The sequence below is a fragment of the Cibotium barometz genome, chromosome 54, assembly GCF_041138505.1.
Source record: "Cibotium barometz isolate CiBa-2024 chromosome 54, ASM4113850v1, whole genome shotgun sequence".
Taxonomy (NCBI): domain Eukaryota; kingdom Viridiplantae; phylum Streptophyta; class Polypodiopsida; order Cyatheales; family Cibotiaceae; genus Cibotium; species Cibotium barometz.
The window spans coordinates 20,959,419-20,983,988 of NC_141099.1; the positions used below are offsets into that span (position 1 = coordinate 20,959,419).

The following is a 24,570-nucleotide window of genomic DNA, read 5'->3' on the forward strand; positions in this document are numbered from 1 at the left end:
AGAAAGCACGGCATATAGACTCTACTATCCGGCCTCAAAGCGGATTTTGGTAAGTAGAGATGTTTTTATTGAAAACTCAGTTTAACCCATGCTTTCATGCAAAAAATAGTAGAATGTTTGCTCACAGGACATGTTTGATTCGCTCCTACCTTTGTTTAATGGAGGGCAACCATATGTAGAGCAATTGAATGCTCAACCAAGTGCTCAAATTCAGCCTTTGCAGGTGCAAAATCAACCTGCAAATCAGTCTTTTAATGAGGCAATTATTGAGGATGTAGTGGATTAGGAGAGAGCAGCCATAGAAGAATCGAGGTGTATGCCAAAATGGTTTGTGCAGACATTGAGGGATAGCAAAATGGCTTGTGCAGACATTGAGGGATAGCAAATTGGCAACTTCTTTACCTAGCAGAACTCGTGCAAGTTCTCATCATGCAGATTATTCTCATGTGGATCATGTTGACTCAACTTCATTATAAATGCATCAATGTACTCAACTTCATTGTAAATGCATCAATGTACTCAACTTCATTATAAATGCATCAATGTACTCAACTTCATTATAAATGCATCAATGTACTCAATTTCATTATAAATGCATTATAAATGCATCAAAAAATGATCTTGAGTGGCTAGGGAAAAAGTGCCAGAACAGTGCAAATTTATAGCCTACATCGCTGTTGTGCAGAGGCCAAATTTACACTGTTCTGGCATAGCTTCCTCAGTCCTCCACCACGAGCATTTGTGATGCCTTGGGTGACAAATTGGCACATGATAGACACTCCATGTTAAACAAGCATGATGACACCGAGACATTGTAAGAGAAACTTTAAATTTAAATTATCAGAAGGTTACAAATGAAAGCCAGATAGGCTTGTTACAAAGGGGGGTTTGAAACAAAAAAGTTGCTTCAAAAAGCAGGTTAACATCTAAGATCTCTAGATCGTGTCTCGCTCGCCTCGAATACGTCGAGCTAGTTGCATGTCCTTGGTAGAAATGGTAATCCTCTTTGCATGTACTGCAAGGAGGTTGGTGTCTTCAAAAAGCCCAACAAGGTAAGCCTCGGTGGCTTCTTACAATGCTTCAAGGGCAATCCCCTATTCAAGGGAAATCCCCTACACATGGAACTCTATTCTATATCATTGCAAAATCTCCTTCATTGTGCGAGCGAAAGGGACTCTTCTTATCAGCAACTCAGTGTTCCTTTGATAAAACTTGATTTCTTGTAGAGCCCTATGCCCTTGGCACATCCTTCTCCTTAGAGCTCTCTGTGTTGTGTTGGTGTGTTAGCGAGGTTGGGACTTCCTTCGCTTGAAGAGCTTGACCTTTCTACACTTGCACACACTTGTAGGAACCTCCCTTTGGTCTCTCTCATAGGCTAAATCCTCCTCCTCCTCTTGCTGTGGTACTACCTATGTATCAAGTTCCTCCTCCTCTTGCTGTGGTACTACCTGTGTATCAAGTTCCTCCTGGTGGGTAGGTAGGGGACCGTTTCCTGGTAGTAGGGTCTTGCAACCTGTGGTGCTGCGTAATGTAGGAATGTTTTCACCAACCCAATCGAACTGCTCATCATCGGCCTCTCTGTCTTGATCTTTGGGGTGGCTGCATTGTGGGGTCTTCTTCACGCGCTTGCTCCCACTAGAAGGGCCTGCATGTGTGTGCGTTGGTGTTGCTGTGGAAGAAGGGTTGGACTCTGGTGATCCCATTGGGCATGTCCTAGAATCCAAGGGGTCACTCTCTTCCGTGGTGTTGCTAGTATGTGTTTGTTGGGGTGCCTTGCACCTGTGTTTTGTGAAGGCATGGTAACACGTGCGATGTTCTTGGTGCATGCCATATCCATGTATGACTATGCCTATTGTGCTAACGTGGTGATGTGGTGGTGTCCATACGTGGGTGCCTACATAAACCTTGAGCTCAATCTCTCTAAAAAAGTGAAATGAAAATGAAGTGAGAGAAGGAACTATTAATAGTTTTTTTTAAGGGCAAAAAAAAACTAACTAAACTTAATTTCTTAGACTTTTTACATCTAGATTTGTGCTAGTGCATGCACAACCCAACACCTCCCTTGTCTCCTCATTCGTGCACGCTAAGCACCATGCCTATGGGGAGAATTGGTCTACAACCATTCAAGCTGAGAATGACTTTTTGTAGCCTTGTGTGCCTCTTACGCAAGCTTTGATTGTTGGGCCCACTCCCTAACCAATACCCTTCCAAAGGTTGTGCGATAAAACCAATTGAACATCTCTTGTAGATAGTTTGTACGTGTTCCTCCTACAGAAGCTCCACCTCCATGTCTTGTATTTTTAATAAATCCCTCTTGCTTTATAATGTGATTTCTCCATCCCTTGGGTACTCCACATGTTAAGCGATCCATACTTGTTCATACGCACCATGCGCATAAACTATGTGCTGTACACATGACAATAGAATTTAATTAGAAAAAGTCCAGGTTAAAACATCAGTTTATTTTTTTATTGTACAACTTACCATATAGTGTGTTACTTTATTCTCTCCCCAAGTACCTAGCACACTTTTGGTGAATTCTATGATATGTTGTTGGAATGATGCTCGTTCTTGGGGCAGTTGTGCTACTTTGATTCATAATGCGAACCATGTTATTGAAATTTATCTAAAGCTATTTGTGCATATTTACAAGAGCTGGCATTGGACAATCTACATTTGTGGTGATTACACACAGGTCTCTCCAGAGTCCCCAAGTCTTCTTTGAATTCTCTATGTTTGCTGGCTTCTCCAAAAATCTCCTTGCCTTTGTTCCAGTCATGTGAAGACCTTTTGAGTAACCTCGTATTATTGACATACTAGAGGCCTGCTTATTCACTTCAATTTTCACGTTTCCGCCATGGCAGCCCAGAGAATTCAAAAGATGCTTTAATTTACCAAGGGCTGCAACTTTCCTCTCTTGTGTAGGCATTGTGAATGCATAATCGATATGGCACTTAAGCAATCGATCGAAGATTCTCATGAATGCATGAAGTGTGCAAAAGTGAATATTCTTTAGTGGAAAATTAATGATGGGGCTCCAATTTGAATTCATGTTTAGTTCTCCTAGCATATCAGGAGAGACATGACACCTTCCACCCATTGGTTGTTCCTCATCTTCATCATGAGTTGACTCGGTTGGATCTACTACATCTTCTTGTTGCTTCTTCCCTTTCTTGGGACCTTTCGAGGCATCCTTCCCAACAGAACCAACCTTCTGCATACCTTTTCCATTTGTCTTTTTCTACCTAGGAATATCAATCTGAGCATTGCAATATGGACAAGGCCATCTTTGATGTCGTATCTTGAGCACAACCCATCATGCATTTAATTGTCTTCAAATCTCCCCCAAGATGCCAATCCACCTTGAACTTTCCTATGTTTTCTACATCTAAAAGTTTACCACCATCAATTTGCTTTTTGATTACATCTATTATCCAGGGAGTCCTTTCAAACATCCATGTCAATACCTCATGTGTCTCCTTCGATACCTCGAATGCACCAAGCCACCAGACCTCTTTCTTAAATTGCACACTAAAACTTGGTTTGGTAGTCTTTTCCCATGCACATATCATGGCCTCATTCATGAGCGTAATGCTCATACGTTCCAGCTTTTGACCTTTCACAATTTGGCACTCATCTAGCTTGAGCACAAATGAAAGTGTGCTCATCCCCAAAACTGCAAATAAACGATAATTTACAATATTCAAAACAAAATAATCGTCTTCATTTTCTACTGAAAAACATGAATAGTAGCAATTGCAAGTTCTCACCTTTTGGTGAAAGACTATAGAACTTCACCATAGCTTGTTGTAGTCTCTCAATATTAACAAAGATGTTATTGTAAACATCATAATGAAATTATGTACTTGTCTTGATTTTCTTTCTGCTCGACCCTGTGTCTAATGTTAGTGTGCCCTCAACGTGATAAAACTATCCTATAGCTCACTTCACACATCATCATTATTGATACGCTTGACATTGTGAATCACCTTCAGTGTAGGAAATAAAGTGCCAGTGATTTCTTATCTTAGAAATGCATCTTTTACAACCGGTGAAACGAGGAAGGATTCATGTGTGGTTCAGAATAGTCAGAGGGATGGTGAGGAAGTGGAGATGGTCCCGAAAACTACCTTAACATGAAGAATACTATAGGGTTTACGAGGTGCACATGGAACGTGAAGGGAATTAAAGATAAGAGGAAAAGTGCTATATTTTGGGAATTAGTGAAGTTGTGTGGGGACTGTCTATCTTGGCTGTACAGGAGAATAATCTTTTTGGAAAAACTTCTAGAATAAATATCTTTAAAGGAGGGAAAAACTAGGGACATTTATGAACTAATGAGAAAGGGGCATGCAAATGTGTTGTATTGTAATAAAATATGGAATGCAAAATGGAGTTTCTCTAGCTGGAAAAAGAGATGGAACCTGATCTAGAATTGTTAGGTCCCTAGGAAATTTTAAGTTTTCTTATGGAAGGTCTGCATGTGGGCATTACCTGTTGGTTATAAACTGCAAAAGAGAAACATGGCTAGTGGTATTTTCCCTAGGTGCAAGTCTTCAATAGAAAATGTCAAACATGTGTTTTGGGAATGCCCAGATTTAACGAGCACCTAGATAAGGGTCTGAACATGCAAACTTATTGGGAGGACTGGTTACTTGGTAAATGGTCAGTCAGTGATGATGAACTCAGTGGGCTGGTGTTTAATATTATCAAAACTTGCATCTTATCAAAAATATGGACTAGCAGGAATGAAATTGTATTTTTGAAGGCTACATGTATAGGGTTGCAAGAGTCAGAGTTGATGCATAAATGTGTGTGCATGTGCTGGTCTGTATGTAATGTGAATAAAATTAGGTCTCCTAAGTTGGATTTGTTTATTCAGAACCTGCTGCAAAGGAATATGCTTTGAATGTTGCCCTTATTCTTGATAAGCTTCAAACATTCTAGGGTTCTTCCCCTAATGATGGATTGTGGGCTGCAGCAAGTGACATGTTGGGTTGAGAAGAAAAGGCCTCTTAAATTTGGACCTAAAACTCAGAGGTGGTATCGTAAGGAAAAATAGACTGATCACACTTTTGTTGCCTTTATTTGAGAACCCGGTTGGCACTAGACCCACAATCAAAGTTTGTGTGAGGGGGAATGCTGGAAAAACAGTCCCCCCATGGTTGCACTACAGATGCCACGATGGAAGCTTGCTTACTCTGCTAGGGTATCAGATCTCTTGGGAACAATCTGGCTTCTTGTGTGAGGATGAAAGATGGGAGTTTTTATGTAAAATCTTGAATGAGGTGAAAAAAGAGTCGATAGTGGTCTTCTGGCTCTGGTGTATGAAAAGTTTGGAACAGTTAATATAAATAAATATTATTGGTCCCAAAAAAAAGCTAAGGTTATCAATCACTAATGTTAGCTAAGGCTAAGGGCGCTAATTTGTTTTTCCCATGAAAATAAATATTGTGCCTCCCAAGTAAACAAGAATGGGCAGTTAAGCGAATTGCGCTCAGTGGTGTGTAATATGAGATTTGTAATTTGCACATGCTATTTTCTTTCAGCAAATTAATTTCAAAGCTTTGTAAAATATGGATTCCTTCAAAGCTCTGTTTGACATATTTGTTCTGCCCCCATATTCATTAATTAGTGCCCCTGAAGGGGCACTAATTAATGAATCCTACCAAGGTTTAAACGTTAGTGTTTAAACCTTACTAAGGTTTAAACCTTCCTTCTCTCTATGCAACCCCTGCTCACCAATCCCCACCCTCTCTCTCTCTCTCTTTCTCTCTCTCTCCTAGGTTCTGAACCTCTCTCATATTACGCGAATAGCAAAAGAAAACACACTGTTCATCTTCATCGCTCTCTTTTAAACTAAATATCAGTATGGCCTTGTTTTTTTCATCGCTCTCTCTCTCTCTCGCACGCATCACAAATGATTCGGACGCTTAGAGGAAATCGAAATATCTCGCTCTCTGTGATCGCCCCTCTATCCCCTCGTATTCATTCAACCTCACCATATCCTCTCTTTACACGTCCTCTCTCTCTCTCTCTCTCTCTCTCTCTCTCGCGGGGCCTTTTGCCTATATGAAAAAGGCAGCTGCCTAATTTTTATTCTTGCGCTAAGGCGGCGGTTGAGAACATTTGAGTTTTTTTTTAAAAAAAAACTTCTTCTAACTTCACCTGTCTAAGGTTTTTTTAAAGCCTAAAGTCCCTCTTACCTAAGGTACCTTTTGCCTAACTAATTAATTAATACAAAAAGAGAATTTGGGTACCATATTAGGTATCAAAAGTGCATACCTTCCTTTACTATTTAACTCAAAACTATCTTCTTGTGGAACTTTAAAAACACATGAATATATTCATTTATACATATAAATTATATATAAGTATTAAAATCACAAATTGATGTGGGTGGAGAGTTGGCACACTTCTTTTCAAAAACTATTAAGCCAAGGATCGTGCCCTTCTCTTGAAAAAACATATAATTTTAAAAATTTTGATTGATCACTTTGGTACTGAACATAGTTTTTGGAACTATGATTTAACCACTTTACTAGTGAGAGCATATGAGATGTTGTAAGTTTGGAACTTTGATACCATCAAGCTTAACCTACTGCAATGAGAAATACCAATGCAAACTACTGCAATGAGAAACACCAATGCAAACTAGCTAATAAGACATGACTACTATATGTGTGACATTCAAGATTTTTGCATGTATGTTACAAATAGTGGACATCATAGAGAGTTTGTGTCCCTCTGTGCACATTAAAAAGTGTAAAACCCTCATCATAGGATTTTTGACATTACAGAGAGCGTACATGGAGAAAATACCATAGAACTTGGACATGGCTAGAAGCTTGGATTTAGCAAGTAGTTCGGAAAGCTTAAAAATGGCAATAAGCAATTCACAAAAACTTGGACATGCAGACATCAAAGAAACCTTGGACATGGAGAAAATGCTAAGGCATGGTTTGGAAGCTTGTACATGGCAAAAATCATGGAAATATTGGACATGGCAAGAACAGCTTGGATATGGCAGACTTACGTGCAAACCCTCACAGCACCAAGGTAGGTGATGAAAATCTTACACATGATGGAAAACGAAAAGTGCTTTCTCCACAGGTGAGGAGGGTGATCTACGAAAAGGACCTATCTATAAACAAATAAGGTGAGGGTGGTGTACTGCGAAAAGGACCTATCTATAAAACAAGGTGAGGATGGTGTATTGCTAAGGATCTACCCATGACTATAGGTGATCTGTCTTGTTCAATTCACGTTATTCGCTCACCCGCCTTGCCCACAGAAACCTTGGACATGGTAAAGAGCTTGGATATGGCAAAATTACAAACCCTTGCAGCTCCTAGGCGCTCCACGTCTTTTTCCTAGTGATGTGAAGCTAAAAAAAGGGCTACCTTTAATATACAAAGGTAGTTCCATGATAGTGTGAACTTGACTACATGACTGGCATTATAACTATGCCATTAAGTCTAGTACACCAAATCCACTAACACACAGCCTGTAAACCAACGTATCACCCATAATCTCACCAACCATACCAGTGGCGTAAGTGCAGAGCTGTCATCCCGGCATGTCACTGCACTAGTTGTGAGATGTCATCCTAGCGTGTCACCCATATTCGCACTAACTGAGCTCGTGATATATCTTGTTCGATTATCGTGATCCCCTCACTCGCCTTGCCCACAGAACCCTTGGACATGGCGAAGAGCTTGGATATGGCAAACATACCTGTAAAATCTAGCAAACCCTAGTAGCTCCCAGGAGTTCTCTAGTCTTCTTTTTTATCTTTGGCACTGGTGGGATTGTCTTGATGTTTCTCACGTGACATGGATGCTTGCGCTTCCAACCGTTGCAAAAAATGATGCTATGCTGCGTAAGTAGGCAAGCACAGGGATAAGTGGGAATGAGCAGCCAAGTGTAAGGGGTGGGATTAATGGACGGTACTACTATTTACTCCGCATGTGGTAGGCACATGGGCCCATACGTCGACGGGAGATTGACCAAATGGGGATTACAGCAGGGGGTGGTAGAAACTGTCAGAGAATGGGGGGAATAGACAACTTGAAAGAGAGGAAGCAGCTCCGTGAAGAGAGGAAGGTAGTGAGAGTGCGAGGAAAATAAATGTGCCGGATTGAATGAATGCAAAGTTGAGTGCACAGGCTCAAAATCGAGGGAAGAAGGTATGCTTGAAGATCAACCTTGAGTTGATTAAATCATGTTAGGCTCTTCTCTATGTGCAATTCCTACAAAGGTTGAGGTTGGAAAGTGGCTCCAAGAGGATGAGGTTTCACTTGGGGAGCAATGACTTCAAGTGTTAGAGTCAAATTGCGGATGTGGTACATGCTCGCTGCCCAAGAGAGATCCATCCCCAAATGGCAAGATTCCAATCGAATTTTACCAAGAACAATAGAATCGGCCCATCCTGCATGATAAGGTGGTCTCCGGAGATTTTTATGTAGGTAAGGGTTTCTTTAACGTGCTTTTTGTAAAGGACAATCTATTTAGGGAACTATTTGCGAAAGGCCCTCTCTTCATGGGGCAGAGGCTGGTGCATGTGTTTCCATTTGATCCACTATTTGCTATTAATAAAAGCTTGCAAAATGCTTGTTTGGTATGGGTAGAGATTGTTGGGCTTCCTCCTTGTCTATGCCGACTCTGTGGGATATTGCTTACTCTTTAGGTCCAGTGTTGCACCTTCTAAATGATGAGGCTAGGGGTAGACAAGCTAATAGCGTATGCATTTCTTGGAATACTACTATTGATACCTCAAAAATTGTTGAGGTTGATTTAGGGGATTTGGGAATATTAGAATTGGGTTTAAAATTCGTGACATTTTTTGGGTGTGCTTTATTTGAGAGCATAATCTTTTTGGTAATATTCTTAGGCGTGATGAATTTAGTGATTGGGTGGTGATGCATGGGGGGGTTAATTTCGAGTATAGTGGTGTTATGACTATAGTTAGAAATGCTCTTAATCCTAATATTATTGACAATCATCCTAACGGTAGAATTTTTATAGTAGAAATTCTAGTTAGGGGGGAAAGAATTTGTCTCATCAACATTTATGGGGATCATAATCGTAAGATCAGAATTGGAATGCTCATTTGAACATCCAGGATCCTTCCATCCTTTTGGGTGACTTTAATATGGTTGAGAGAGACAAGTAGATAGGTGTGGGGGAAGTACCATTTTAATGGGAAAAGAAAAAAGAAAATGGGAGGAGCTGAGAGGTAATCTGGGATTGGTGATAGTTGGGTAAAGAAAAAGTAAAATAGGAGGAGATGAGAGGTAATATGGGATTGGTTGATAGTTGGAATCTACGATTGACAAAGTGCTCTTCAGTATCAACAAGCATCTTGGGTCCCTCGTACCCTGGGGGTCTTCATAGATTCTAGCACGGCCATTTCTGATCATATGTCCTTAAAATGGAGCTGGGTTGCCACTGATGGGGAGGAATTGGAATCAACTCATTTCCCTACTAGGAAATTGAGAGTCGATAACCTTTTACTTAGGGATGAACTATTTGTTTTTGTGAATACACTGAGGAAGCCATTGGGAGGTTGAAAAGGAGAGGTATGTCAGATGTATCATGGAGCAAGTTTGCCAATGAAATGTAAGGTATCATTAGAGCTATTGGCAAACTAAGAGCTGAGGAGAGGAGGCAGGTAAGGAAGGTGTGGGCAACGCAATTGGAGAGTCTACAAAAGAAAAGTCAGGTTGATAAATTCACTACTGAGGAGACCAATAGTACTTCAGATGCTAATCTAGATTAAAACAAGAGGATGATAGGTGTGCTAGTGAGGAGGGAAACTTGGCTAAATGAAAATCTTTCAATTAATAGAAGGAAACGAGAGAGCTATCTCTTTAGACTTGCCAAAGGGAGGAATAGTATGGAAGTGGTGGGGAGAATCTTGGATGAGAATGGATAACGTTTGGAGAGTATTGAGTAAATGGCTAGAAAATTGTAACATACCCATCTTCACTCTAATAAAGAAATGTCCATGTAATAGAGTTTTTATGGTATAAAAATCAATGATTTTATTAAATGAGTCATTTCTACTTAGAATCTTCAAATTCTAAGCCCAAATTTAGAATCTACGTGTGATTTTACCCTAGTATAGGATTTTACAGCATCCAAAACGGACACCGAATCAAGCTTATACGTAAATTTTAGTCATTTTTAGTTAAAAAGCGACGACCTTTAAACCTTAATAAATGCACGACCAGGCGTCTGATTGACAAACGGTCTGAACCCCAACGACCAGGAGAACCTCCCGAACAAAAAAAAAATCGCCCCTCAGGGCAGTCCGCCGACACGTAAAAAATCGAGGCCGGCGTTCTAAATTTGGGGACCCTGCCCTAAAATTTAGACCGTACACACTTACCAGGGTGCCCATACAATGGCCGCACAAGAACCAAAGGACGGTCGCCCACTGTGTGGCCCACACGTACCACTACGTGGACACCCATGCTGTCCCTGACCAGATAAGGTACATGCGTACCGCTCCTTTCCCTGCTATTAACCGACACCGTACCTTTCCCGTAGACCCATGCAGGCCACTGATCTACAACCTTTGCTGGTACACCATCCTTTCGTCCTTGCTTTGCACAGTGCCCGTACCCGTACCCCACAATTATATAAACCCACGGGGTGCTCCATGGGCAACACGCATTTCTACGTAGCCTATGCTTTGCTGTGCCGCCGTCCATACTGTCGTCCATCCCTGTGCAGTGTACTTGCTGTAGTACAGCCGCCCCTTGCAACAACCACCCCTCTCACACCCCTCTCACACCCCTCTCACACCCCCTCATTTGCCACTTTTCAGATAAGGCGATTTTCCTCTATCCCCCTCTTGCTACTAGGAGGAGGAGAGGCAGTGTCCTTAACTCTTCTCCCCCGCGCCCCGTGTGAAGAGACTTACAGTGGGCCTCAACCCTTCTCCCCTTTTGCAAAACGTTTTTGTGTTAAGGACATCTCACAATTCTCCCCCCCATTTACGTGGACTTTAGTAAGAGGTTTTTGCCTTAAGAGAGGGTTCATGCATTGTGGTCTTTTGCTCATATGGTGAGCAAACGATCTCAGAATTGAGATCCAACTGGGGCGTTTCGACCGCAATAGCAAGCCCTACAAGACGACATCCAAGATGGCCCCTTCTTGGAAACGTCAAAATATTACCTCGGGAGGAGCGCGCAACAACGAGATTAGAGAAGATGCTCCCGATGCGGCTCCAACCCTCCCCTTACAAGCTCCTCAAGGAAATGGTGGTGGCTAGGTTAGCTTGATTATCTTTTAAAGAAGAGTTTTTTTTATATTAGTGTTAATAAATGTGTATCTTTTCCTTTTAAAATAATGACATAAAATTATATGAAGTTACGAATTGTGTGATGCTGTATTCAATAAATTGCATTGAAATTGTTATCTTTAAAGAGTGCAAGTTTTTCCTGGCTTCGACGCTAACTCCGTTCGGTGCTTGTGTAGCCGGGCGGTGTTGTTAGCAAAGCCCGAGAATGGCCCAAGGTATCCCTCATATCGTTGCATACCATTGGGAGAATAAGGTTCGCCGATTGAGGCGAGAGTTTATCACTCTTCGAAAGTATGCCCCAGCTATGACTACTTCCCAGCAAGTGGCTCGTTTTTGCCAAGGGTTAAATGAACCCTTAGATTCTCGCCTTGAAGCAATGAGGCCAAGCACATTGCAGGATGCTCTCATACGAGCAAAGCCCCTTGTGAAAGAAATGAGGACTGATGACAAACCTAAGCATCAAAAGAGATCTTACCCTGAGGCAAATCCTAAAGATCAACCCTACAAGAAACCCCAACAAAATTTTCCCTACTACAACAGAGGGCGACAAGGCAACTCTTTTGTCCCCCGCTTGTATGCTGCTTCTTCCAGAGAAGGCCCTCTGTGTTTTGAGTGCAATGAGCCGGGACACTTTAGGGCCAACTCTCCCAAGATGGCAACATCATTTCCCCAAGGTGGCAGAGGAAATCAAGGCCGTGGAATCCCTATCCACCAAGGTGCAAGAGGCGGTGGGCATGGCAGAGGCCGCAGAGGAGCAGTTGTGCTAGGACCACCTGTATTATAAGTGAAGGACCGACCTTGGAAATGGCTGAAGAAGAGCGCGCCACTGTCCATGCGGTAGCAGAACACCAAGGTCCAAATAAACAGTTTGTGTAATCCAAACCCCAGCCACTCATCACGGTAAGCCATTTCAGCTTTTGATTGATTGTGGCAGTACCCATTCATTTCTTTCTCCTAGGTGTTTGCAAAAATTAAACTTGGGTCAAAAAACATCTAGAAGAATGACTGTAGAGTTAGCCAATGGGAAAGAAGAAGTATCTTGCAACTCTATAGGAAACCTTGATTTTGAGCTGGGTAATGAGTGAACTCATGGCCACTTTAGAGTCTTCCCATTAGGAATTTATGATGGAATCCTTGGGATGGATTGGTTAATTGCAAACAAAACTAGCATTCACTGTAAGGGGAGTATCACTTTTGAAAATGAGTATGGCCAAGTAATATCCGTTCAGGGGATAACCAGAAAACCTAAATCTAGGGTAGTCAAGGCAAAACATCTTCTCAAGGGAACACGTAAGGGTCAACAAGTTTTCTTAGTCAAGCTCAACAAAGCCATTGAACCTAGTAAGGAGACAGAACCCTCTTGGCTCCAAGAATTCTCTGACATCTTCCCTGACGAGCTTATAGGGCTACCGCCTCCTCGAGAAGTCGATCATGAAATCGAGGTGATCAACCTGTCTCAAAAACACCCTATAAAATGTCCCTTCCTGAAGCCATTAAACTTAAAGAGCAACTTTCCCAAGTCATTGAGCAAGGATTCGTACACCCCAGTAGCTCTCCTTGGGGGGCACCTGTCCTTTTCCAAAAAAAGAAGGACGGAACTCTCCGCCTTTGCATAGATTATCGAGGGCTGAATCAAGTCACTGTCAAGAATAAGTATCCTATCCCTCGCATCGACGAACTTCTTGACAGGCTTCATGGGGCCAAAGTCTTCTCAAAAATAGATTTGAGGTCTGGTTACTATCAGATCAAAGTCAAGGAAGCAGATATACCCAAGTGTTAAAACCCTAAGATCTCTCTAGATAATTGTTATGCATAAAACATGCATAAATCAGGCATAAACTCAACCACCCAACCACCCCTGAGCCCAAGGGATGCACACATGAATAATGAAAGAAATACATCATACCTCTACCTTGATGTCCCATACCATCAAGAGGTATAACACCATCCAATAGCATGTAGCTATAATGTGAAATGGTAGGTGAGTAGATATGGACCTCTACACAAGAGACCATAGCATAAGCCTCCAAGCCCTCAAGCTCCAAGCTCCCTTGAGTGTGCCCCATGCCCCTATTATATAGGAGGGCCCTCAAGTGACTCTTGACTTTCCATTCCTCATGTGTGACCCTTGGATGCCTGACCCTAACCTTAAACCTTAAGGTTAGTCCTAACCCATGCTCCACTAGAGCTTGTTCCCATGCTCCCATGCTCACAAGCCTAATGTGGGTTAGCCTCCTAGTATATGCACACATAATGTGTATATAACATAGCACACATAATGTACATATAACACCAAGACAGTCTTCAATACTCGTTATGGCCACTATGAGTTTACTGTAGTGTCATTCGGGTTAACCAAAGCCCCTGCAACCTTCAACTGCCTACTGCAAGATATATTCCATCCTTAATTGGATGAATTTGTGCTTGTTTTCTTTGATGACATCTTAATCTACTCCAAATCAATAGAAGAGCATGAGAAGCATGTCCGTAGAGTTCTATAATTGTTGCATAGACACAAACTCTATGCCAAGAAGAGCAAATGTACCTTCTTTACTCATCAAATTGAGTATCTTGGGTTCATCGTCTCCAAAGATGGCATTTCAGTAGACCCCGCCAAGGTCAAAGATATTCTGGAGTGGCCATCCCCTAAATCAGTTTGTGAAATTTGTGGGTTTTTGGGAATCACAAGATGGTATAGGATTTTTATCAAAGATTATGCCTTGGTAGCTTCACCTTTGACGGATCTTCTTAAGAAGGATTGCAAAATAGTGTGGCTGCCAATCCATCAAAACAGTTTTGATCAGCTCAAGGTCATTATTACTTCTGCCCTAGTCCTGATACTTCCTCATTTCACCAAGGAATTTGACGTGGTTATTACTGATGCCAGTAGTCTAGCACTTGGTGGTGTCTTAGGCCAAGAAGGAAGACCAATCGCTTATACTTCCCACAAGCTGAAGTAATATGAAGCAAATTATGCCACCCATGATTTGGAGCTCTTAGCAGTTGTTCATTGCCTCAAATTATGGAGACATTATCTCTTGGGGGGCAAATTCCAGCTTGTAACTGACCACAAAAGTCTAAAGTGGATCTTCACCCAGCCTAACCTCAACATGTGGCAAAGCAGATGGATTGAAATTCTACAAGAATATGACTTCGACATCAAATTCCACCCTGGGAAAGATAATGTGGTAGCAGATGCACTTAGCCCGCAAATCTTTCTTGAGTGCAATTTCAATGCCAAATAATCCCATACTGGTCAAGGTGGAAGAAGTCTCATCTCATGATCCAGATTATCAAAGGATGATGAAGTTAGTAGAAGAAGGAAAAAATTCAGAGAAAGAGAAGAATCTAATCAAGGGATACTCCACTCATGAAGGAAGCCTCTACTTCAATCACAGGCTATGTATCCCCAAGGATCCTGCTTTAAAGAAACTAAACCTCCATGAAGCTCATGATAGTCCTACTCTACAGGACACCCAGGCTATGCAAAAACATTAAATGCCGTAAGAAGGAGCTTTCATTGGGCAGGCTTGAAAAATGATGTCCTTTGGTACTTGAAGCAATGTCTCTCATGCCAAAGGATCAAAGCTGAAAGGGTCAAGATGCCTAGGAAACTTCAACCCTTGGATATTCCCCAAATCAAGTGGGAGTGCATTAGTATGGATTTTGTCACAAGTCTCCCCACTGTTCAAGGAGGATATGACTCCATTCTGGCAGTAGTGGACTTACTTACCAAAGTAGCTCACCTTATACCAGCAAAGAAGACCTTCAAAGATTTTGATGTTGCTCGAATATTCATCAAGGAAGTCCTCAAACTTCATGGTCTCCCAAAAAGGATAGTAAGTGACCGGGATTCTGACTTCACTTCAAAGGGGGGATTTTTTTTTGCGAGCTTTTTTTGCCGAGCTTTTTGGAGCAATGAACAAGGAGTCCGAGCTTTGCAAAGGACCATGAACTTACTATGAGCTTTGTAAAGGACCAAGAACTTACTTACATATAAATAACAAGCTTTGAAAGATCAACAATATAAATTTCAATCTTTTGATCCACATCATACTTATTGATATAATTACATATATTCATATATGTAACTAAATTCATGCACCTCATACATATACACATACAAAATATACATATACATACATACATGCAAGAGCTACCTACATACATACTAACATATATACATACATACATACATACATACTTTCTTACTTACTTAAATATAAAAAACAATCCTTTAAAGATAAAAAATATATATATCGATCTGTAAAGTTCCAAACCATGAAAATCTCGATTACAAAGTCTTTGATCCACATCATACTTATTGATATAATTATATATATACATATATCTACCTAAATTCATACACCTCATACATATACATATACATACATACATATATACAAGAGCCACCTACGCAGCACTAACATATATACATACATTGCATACATACATACTTTCTTACTTACTTAAATATAAAACACAATCTTTTAAAGATCAAAAATGTATATATCGATCTTTAAACTTCCAAACCATGACAATCTCGAATACAAAGTCTTTTGATCCACAAATTATAGCATTCTAATTATAGCATTCTTCTACATGTCATCCCGACCTAATGAGAAATCTCCCAGACATGCTTTGGCTACCTCCATGTCATTCTCTATCCCCATATAGTGCCTTTTTAACTCTTGGCATGCACGTTCCAAGCCTCCACATCCCGCAAAAACGTCCAAGACACTATCTCCTTCACTTGAGAAGGTCTCCACTAGCCACCTACAATGAAATACAATCATAAACGTGCATCTAAGTATTTTGAAAAAGTAGCTATGAAAATGACCAGAATGAAAATTATCTCACCTAAAGAACATAGGAGATCTTTCTACACCACCTCGAATGTAGCGCTCCAAGACCATTGTGCGTTGGAATGGATGCTTCTTATTCTTCTCAAAAATGAAATTTCGTTGAGCATTGAATAACTTCTTTGAAACATTTTGCCCAGCCTCACGATCAATAATAGGGACATGGCAATTTACTCGATAGAACATACTAAGCGCCAATGTATCCACCTACCATAACAAGAAAACATTATGTTTGGATATCCATACCACATAACATGTATACACAAAGGGAAATATTTCAAAGATTATGACTTACCCGTTCTCCATTGTCATACAAATAACTTGATTCCACATGAACAGACATTGTTCGATGCATGACCAATCCAACTTTCTTTCCCATGGAATATATTTTAGGAAGTTGATCCATTAGACTCAAACACACAAACCAACCCTCATCAGCCACAAACAAACCAACAAAACTGAGTGTGGCACGTATCAATGATGAAGAAACTTGATTCCATGAGGGACACCCATCTGTATCTACATCAACAACCTGTAAACCTGTAGGAAAGTCAGCCCATACGAGGCGAGCCACTGTATCTGAGGGAGCACCTCTATGAGATAGAGCCTTGGGAATCTTCATCAAGAATTCTTCCACACTACATAAAAGATTTATGATGTTTGGTTTTGGTAAGTACAACTTGGAAAACTAATTATATGGTGAAATTTTTCTTTTTACTTATCTGAGCCCTCCGAAAGAGTGTGGATGTCTCCCAGCAATATGTGTGAAAAACATCTCTCACCTGCAAGTAAACAAGACAAAAAATGAGATGCATTTCGAAAGCACACACTTCTCAAAATAAATTTGCAATGGAAAGTACTCTTACTAGTCATGTCCATGATGTCACGTTGTCCTGACACCTCCCCCTCTTGAAGATGCTCTGGAGGGTCTCTCTCTTGATCTTCATTTGTGGGGTCTCCCTCTTGAACATCATGCATAATTTCAAGACGTCTCTTTGTTCGCCTCTCACGTTGCACTTGAGATGATGTAGATGTATGCTCTTGGTGTGATTGTGGCACTCGTGACAGTGGTGTGGATGGTTTTGGGGCCACGCGCGAGGATCCAACTACTGGAGACTGGGTCAAGATTGTTGGCTGTGGGGAAGGTATTCTAGAGTCTTCTTGAGTTGGGGGCTCTCTTTCAAGCTCAGATTGGCAATTCTTAAATTCTTCAAGAAATAGATCAAGATAATTAGTAAAAAGGTAAAAATCCCCATACCTTTTTGTATATGTATATGTACGTAGATGTATATGTATCTATGTATATGTATATGTACATGTATGTGTATGTGTATATGCATATGTATATGTATATGTATATGTATGTAGGTATGTATCTATGTATATGTATAGGTATGTATATGTATGTAGGCATGTGTCTATGTATATGTATGTAGGTATATGTATCTATTTATATGTATATGTATGTAGGTATGTATGTATCAAAACTTAACAATGTTTCTTTAAAATCTAACATGCCAAATCTTAAATGTAACATGAACTTTGTATGTATGTAGGAATTTAGTGTATGTGTGTAGGTATGTATTTATGTATGCATATGTATATATATACATATATATACATATGTATATACATATGTATTTGTATATGTATATATCTGTATGTATATGTATCTAATATGTATATGCATATGGATAGTTTACATATGTATAGGTAGGAAGGTTTACATAAACATATACATTTACATTTACATGCATATAATTCAGTAGAAAGCAAAAAAGTACCTTTTTCTAGGAGCTCCTCACTTGGAGGCACATGATTTAGAGGATAGTCCAACCACCAAGGACATCTCTTAAATTCCCAATCAGAAACCCCTCTCTCAACCCATTCCTTCGGGTACATTGTTTCCGAGGAATTTGGATCTACCCATTCTTTGATTGCTTCCGTCTCTTCGTCCATTAGACCTTGGCCAATGAGTAGCTGCACCCACCTACATGTCCAAAATAAAACAAACAGTACTAAAATATTTTTTTAAAAGCGTATATGTATTTTCTACAAAAATGTAATGGCATTAGAAGATATATACCTATAGACAACCCTCTTTGCGGCATTCTCCACCTCAGGTTGCTTTTGGCCTTCCTTTACTTTTCCAATCTTTGCCCACACCTCATGAAAAGCCCATGGTATGTGTTTCGATCGCTCCTCTTGCACCCATTGCATAAATGGTGGGATGTAGACAACATCATCATATACCAATAAACCCTCCAAAATAGAGTCTGCCTCCCCTATTAGCTCTTCCCAATACAACTCTTTCTTCATATGCAGCAACGTCTTTTTGTTATCCCCAAACATCTCTGAAATTACCTTGTCCTTTGCCCTCCCGGTCATAAGCATTTGAAGCAATTCCGTCTTCCTATTTCAGCATCATACCAAAACCATAAGAGATTAGATATTAAGATTAGTTTATGTTAAGGGAGGTTTATTGACATGTGACATACCTTTGAGTTGAAATCCGAGATATGGCGACTGTGTAGAGCTTTTCTTTGGTCAGAGCAACCAATCCCTTCTTGGACCAATCATAGTTATATACGAGTTGAAAGAATGCATCACCATTGGATGGGTTTGCAATTATGAGCATCTTGTACGCTCTATCTCGAAATGTTTGCTCTACACCACGTCTGGCTTTCTCACATTTTGTCTCATATTCTTGCAACCCCATGGCATGTCTATCAATGCATGATATAGCTTGCTTCACCGCATTTTCAAACGGTGTCTACGTATAACGAAAAGGACTCATTATCACTCACACGATTAAAAAACATTGATAATCTGTTTATTAATAAAAGATGGGAAATGCAAACACTACCTTCCACACAAGCTGTGCCAAGATTGTAGCTGGAGCATTGTACCATTGCTCTCCACTTCGTCGCTCCAAACTAAGCTCCATTAAAGCCCACCTCCTTACGTCTTCACCAAGGTAGTCCAATATGGATGATTTGTCCGCCATTCCAAATCGTTGAAACATGAAGATCTCATGTGACAATGTGGGTGTAACACTAGTGCGCACCAATCTGTGTTGTAAAGAGTCACAATGAGATAAGAACTTAACCATGACTTCACAATGTCCATATATAAGTAGAGAGAGATCACTTACTCATTTTGAGATCGCAAAGCCAATAGCAATTCTCCTTCTTGCTTCTTGTCCACAACCAAAAATTGACATTTGACCCGGACATGGCGTGAGGGGCTATGAGACCAAGCTAGAGAAAGCAAAATAAAGATATTACAATATATTACTTTTAATGTTGCATAAAATCACTCTATGACATTCAAAAGAACATACCTTCACGCACTCGAGACATCCATGCCTTCACACAATGATTGCCATCCCATACAAGAAACTTCTTACCACTGAGATCCTCCCACTCAGTTCCTCTGATTTCATCCTCAAATCTGTCATGTTGTACCACCCAGTTTGGTCCCCATTCTTGCAAGTCTATTTGTGTGACCACGAAATACATAGAGCTTCCTGGACGTGTAAGTGAAACTAAAAAAGGAGGAGATGCTTCGACATAACCATGGCAGTCAAAAGAATCACGAAACACCTCAAGTTGGGTAGAAACTGTACGGATGGATTCATTTGGAATCAGCCTGCATAAAGGGACCAATGGGGTAGAGGAATTGCGTTGCACAAAAAACTTAGTGAATACATCACCAAGCAATCCCAATTCAATAGATTTTCCAAGAAGCCTTCTATGGGTCTCCCCTTGACCAGTACTAGATTCAGGAATCTCCGTGTGAGTTGGAGGAGGTGAGCTCATTTCGTTCTCCAACACAAGCACTTCTTCCTCATGACCAAGAGAATTATGCGCTTCTGTTTCCTCTCTAACAGGAGATACATGTGAGGACAAAGGTGTCCGTGATTGAGCTTCCTCGCTAAGAGTCAAACAAACACGCCCAGATCTTAGTGAGTATCCCCTATTGTCTGTAAGACACACACACCAAGCCCAAGTAAGCATATCTAAAACAATAAAACACAATCTCAATAGAATCTTGGCTATTCACATCATATACCTTTCTTAGTCTTTGCCTGTTGTTTTCCTGCTTTTCTTGGAGCCATCTTCCTTTCTTTTGCCCTGAATATGAGTAGCAAAAAGTTTGAGCTGAATCACACATAAACCCTACTTCATGTATATAGGAAAACATCAACCTCACACACAAACATCTCCTACTAGTGTGTGTGTGTGTGGGGAGAGAGAGAATAGCATAGACATGAAGTGAAGCCACGGATTATATTGAAGAGCTAGAGTTGCAAAATGGGCTCTTCTGGTTAGAGTGCACATTTGAGGAGAAACCAATAAACCTGAGCTTCCTAGCTTAATACAAGAGCCATTGAAGGAGCTAATATATATTGGCTGTTCATGTTGGCAGTGATGCAAACCCATTGCAGTGTTTCGTCCGAGAGGACCATGATATAAGCGTACAAGGACGTGCAGGTGCAAGAACCATTATGCAAGCCTTACTACTGAGAAATGCACCCGAACTCGTCTGCCCATTTCTTCGTCATCATCATTACGATGATCCATAGCCAAATGTGAGCTCAAATTCATTGTGCCATATGTTCAAGCAATGCGTACAAGAAATGAACCATTCAAATGGGACTTACACGACTCTCTGTTGTGTGAGCTTGTGCTTTAAAGTTTCCTATTCCTATTGGGAGAAGTAAAGGTAAGCCTAATGTATCTAATATTTGAATGGGAGTAAAGGTGCTAAGCCTAAGGACGTAAAGGTAAGCCTAAGGTATCTAACATTTCAATGGACGTAAAGGTAAGCCTAAGGTATCTAACATTTGAATGGGAGTTAAAAAATTCTATGTTGTGTATAAATTCACATGACCTCTATGCTATGTATATATAGGAAAGTACTTAATGTTTATAGGAAAAGGTAAACATAAGGTACCTAACATTTAGGTTCCTTTAGGTGCCCACCCACCCACCTCCCCTCTCCTATGTACATCTTGATGCTTCCACCCCAGGCAATGTGTGCCCTCTTTTTCTAGAGCGCCAACGCACAATATTGTGCTCCAATAGCCCCTATACCTGCATTCGAGAGAGCAACATTCCAAATGGAAGAGATAAGGAGAGTTCTCAACCATTGTTACCCGCCTACGCTAGAGATAAGGAGAGATACCCGCCTACGCTAGAGATAAGGAATACGCTAGAGATACGCTAGAGATAAAGGAAAAATATCAATGTTTTCGGAATACGCTAGAGATAAAGAAAAATATCGAATTCTGCAGAGAACCTTCCAAACGCATGGGTAAGCGAAACCTTCCAAATGCAATGGTCGCTCGTGCATTTCTACCCCCCCGGCAGAGCCGGGGGATGGTCTGCGCTAGCGCAGACCATCCCCCGGCTCTGCCGGGGGGGAGGAAATGCACGAGCATGGCTTATTAAGGTCGTCTTCTCCAGCAAAACGTCTGTGCGACGCCTGTGTCTGGGGCAGCGCTGGCCGCAACGCCTCCTCAACAAAACGTCCAGCGACGCCAAAACGCCACCGGCTCAACCTCTACATCTGCTCAGCAACGCCTCCATCGCCTCTCCTCCAGCATGTCCACTCCCCCGGCAGAGCCTGGGGAGCGCAGACCATCCCCAGGCTCTGCCGGGGGAGTGGACATGCTGGAGGAGAGGCGATGGAGGCGTTGCGGCCAGCGCTGCCCCCGTCTCCTCACACTTGACCTTCTCAACATAGTGTCCGCCAACGCCACAAACTGGACGTCGTCAACACCATCACTGCCTACGAAAGCTACAACGTACACCTCCAACGAAGCCGCTGCCGGCGCACAGAAAAGAAGAACAGAGAAAAATCGAGAAATGAAAAAAAAAACTCACCTCTTCTCTTGCATTCGTCTGCCTGCTTGCTGAATTGAAAGTATCCTTCATGTACCCTAAATATCTCTTTTCTTCGTGTACCCTTTAAACTAAGCACCACATATGTGTGTGTGGCCTAAAACATACTTAGCCTAAAAATAGATACATATACACACACATATATATATGTCTAAAAATGTATTAAGCTATATGTGTTTTATTGTACACACGTACATTTTATAGTTTAGGCTATTTAAATATGTATATATATATTGATGTTAATAAATGTGTGTGGTGTGTGTGTAGCCTACTAGATATATAATCTAATATATTTGTATATCCTAAAATAAGTAAAAGACTAGTCTCTTTGTAAATACACACACACACTAAAATACATATATCCTCGTCGGGGGATTCTTAGCCTAGAATATATACAATATAATAATATAAATATAAACATGTGTGTATGTGTATTTACATATATCCCCATCCGGGGTTCTTAGCCTAGAATTTATACAATATAATAATATAAATATAAACATGTGTGTGTGTGTATTTACAAAGAGATAAGCTTTTTATTAAAATAACACTTAGAATCAATAAATGTATATATTTGTGTATTTTTTTATATATTTGTAGATACATATATATTTGTATATTTTTTATTAAAAAATTTGATCGTGGTCATTCTCAATCGTGATTGCTCCACCTTGTTTTATCATTTCAACCACCTACATTCTCAATCGTGATTGCTCCACCTTGTTTTATCATTTCAACCTCCTTCATTCTCAAATCGTGATTGCTCCACCTGTTCCTTCGTTTTTATATTTTCATTTCACATTTTCGTCTCTCCTATCCTTTCTGTTTCACATTTTCGTCTGTCCTTTCTGCATCTTCATATTGCCTTCCCTATGGAGCACACTGTTACCTTTGATGGCAGTAGCAAAAAATCTCAAACTTTAATACTTCTCCACCAGACCACGCTTGTCAGTCTCACGGATATCTACAAGGGTTTTTGCCTTCTTCACACGCCCTTTCTGGAGTGAAAGCTACTAGGACCGATGGAAGCCTACAGGAAATCATCGCTCATTATGATATGGAGGGCAATAAAAACTACCTCATAGATATTTCTCGAAGTAAAACATATATGCTACAATGTAGTCCTCTTTGTGCTGCTGATAGTCTTGATTCTAGTGCTGACGACATTGCCCAAGATGTCCGACATTTGGAGAGTTCAGTGGATAAAGAATTAGGGACACAAAACACCCATGTTCATATCTCGAGCTCCTCCTCTGAGAGTGACTTGAATGGCTCAGCAACTATTTTGCAACCAGGTGAAGGCACAAGCAATCCAAAAGGTTCAAAGCACAAGATCTCTGAAGATGAATGTATTGCTTCAGAGAGTATACTTTCGGTTCTTCGTAAGAAGGAGCAACCTTCTCTTTTGCGTTCATTGTTGGAAAAAGTTACTCGAGTCATCCAAGTCCAGGAGGTGCCAAGACATTATGATGGTGATTCCATCCTAGAGTTTCCACCAACATATGGCAAAATAGGAAATATGGATGGAATGGAGCAAAAATATGATGGTCACCTATGGACACGTCCAGTAACATCAAACATGTCTGTAAGTTGTACCGTGCGTATTAGCTATTGTGTTGGTACTTTGGAGTGCCATAGGCTCAGCTGTCCTTTTTACTTGAACAATAAAAGGTATAACAACACCTTCTTTCATGGACATCTGACAAAAAAGATTGCAATTGGACTTTTGACAGACGATGAGAAATCTAAAATAGTTTGTCACTTTTGTCGCAAAACTGCACATTATGTGCAAGTGTGTAGATGTATTGTGTATTACGTAATGCCTCGTGACACAACTATTACAAGAATGATGCTCCACACTGGGCTGCATGAACATCCAGTTCAGCCAGGAACTTCAAGGTCAACGTTGGAGCGCGTGAAAATGTTTGTTTCTCAAGTGCTGAAAACCCAGAGAAGTGCTGGTCCTCGAAAAATACAGATGGATATTGTGAAGGATATGCTATTTTCCTCCATGATGAATCAAAATGATGAGCTACCTACAAGTATTGGGGATCATGAGCTCTGCAATTTTTTGGAGGAGTTGAGTCCTCTTGTGGAAAACCAGAGGTGAGTATTCACTCTATAACTTAATTATATTTGGAAGTATTTTTCTACATTCGGTTCTCTCTTTATTATGAAATTATGTTTTTTAGGTTTAGACGCATTGTATCCCAGGAGAAAAGAAAATTGATGCCAGCAGGAGAGGGCTTTGATAGCATCCTTCTTATACAGAGAAGATCTCGCTATTCATTTATACAAGGTAGCCGTTTCCCAGGACAAGGTGGCCCTGATGACAAATGTTATGTCTTTAAGATGTCTTTGCGAGGACCAGCATCAGGCGTGGACTTGGTGAATCGTATGCGATGTGACAGTGGAGGTGACTTGTCAAAGTCCTGGGTTTTGTTTGATCACACTCATCGAGTTTTTGGTTGGTCAACAATGGCTTGTC

At 40.7% G+C, this 24,570-nt stretch overlaps 1 protein-coding gene across 1 annotated transcript; it reads right to left on the bottom strand.

Moving 5' to 3' along the window:
* Positions 1-7,609: 7,609 nt before the first annotated feature.
* On the bottom strand, positions 7,610-19,285 carry LOC147607940 (uncharacterized). The gene is made up of 6 exons (XM_086790134.1): positions 19,040-19,285; positions 18,672-18,946; positions 18,260-18,586; positions 17,958-18,163; positions 17,163-17,381; positions 7,610-7,737 (listed from the first exon to the last, which is right to left on the bottom strand). Exons 1-6 carry the CDS (start codon positions 19,283-19,285, stop codon positions 7,610-7,612), a joined length of 1,401 nt encoding a protein of 466 aa, XP_086646260.1.
* Between the last annotated feature and the right edge of the window lie 5,285 nt (positions 19,286-24,570).

What these genes read in the sequence shown, in the direction of transcription:
- LOC147607940 (XM_086790134.1), bottom strand. Translation starts at nt 19,285, where the DNA reads ATGGTTAAGTTCTTATCTCATTGTGACTCTTTACAACACAGATTGGTG. An exon ending in TGGCACAGCTTGTGTGGAAG is followed by an intron (nt 18,947 to 19,039) that starts GTAGTGTTTGCA and finishes CGTTATACGTAG; the next exon opens with ACACCGTTTGAAAATGCGGT. An exon ending in TGAGAGGCGAACAAAGAGAC is followed by an intron (nt 7,738 to 17,162) that starts GTCTTGAAATTA and finishes TAGATTTTACAG; the next exon opens with GTATGTTTGCCATATCCAAG.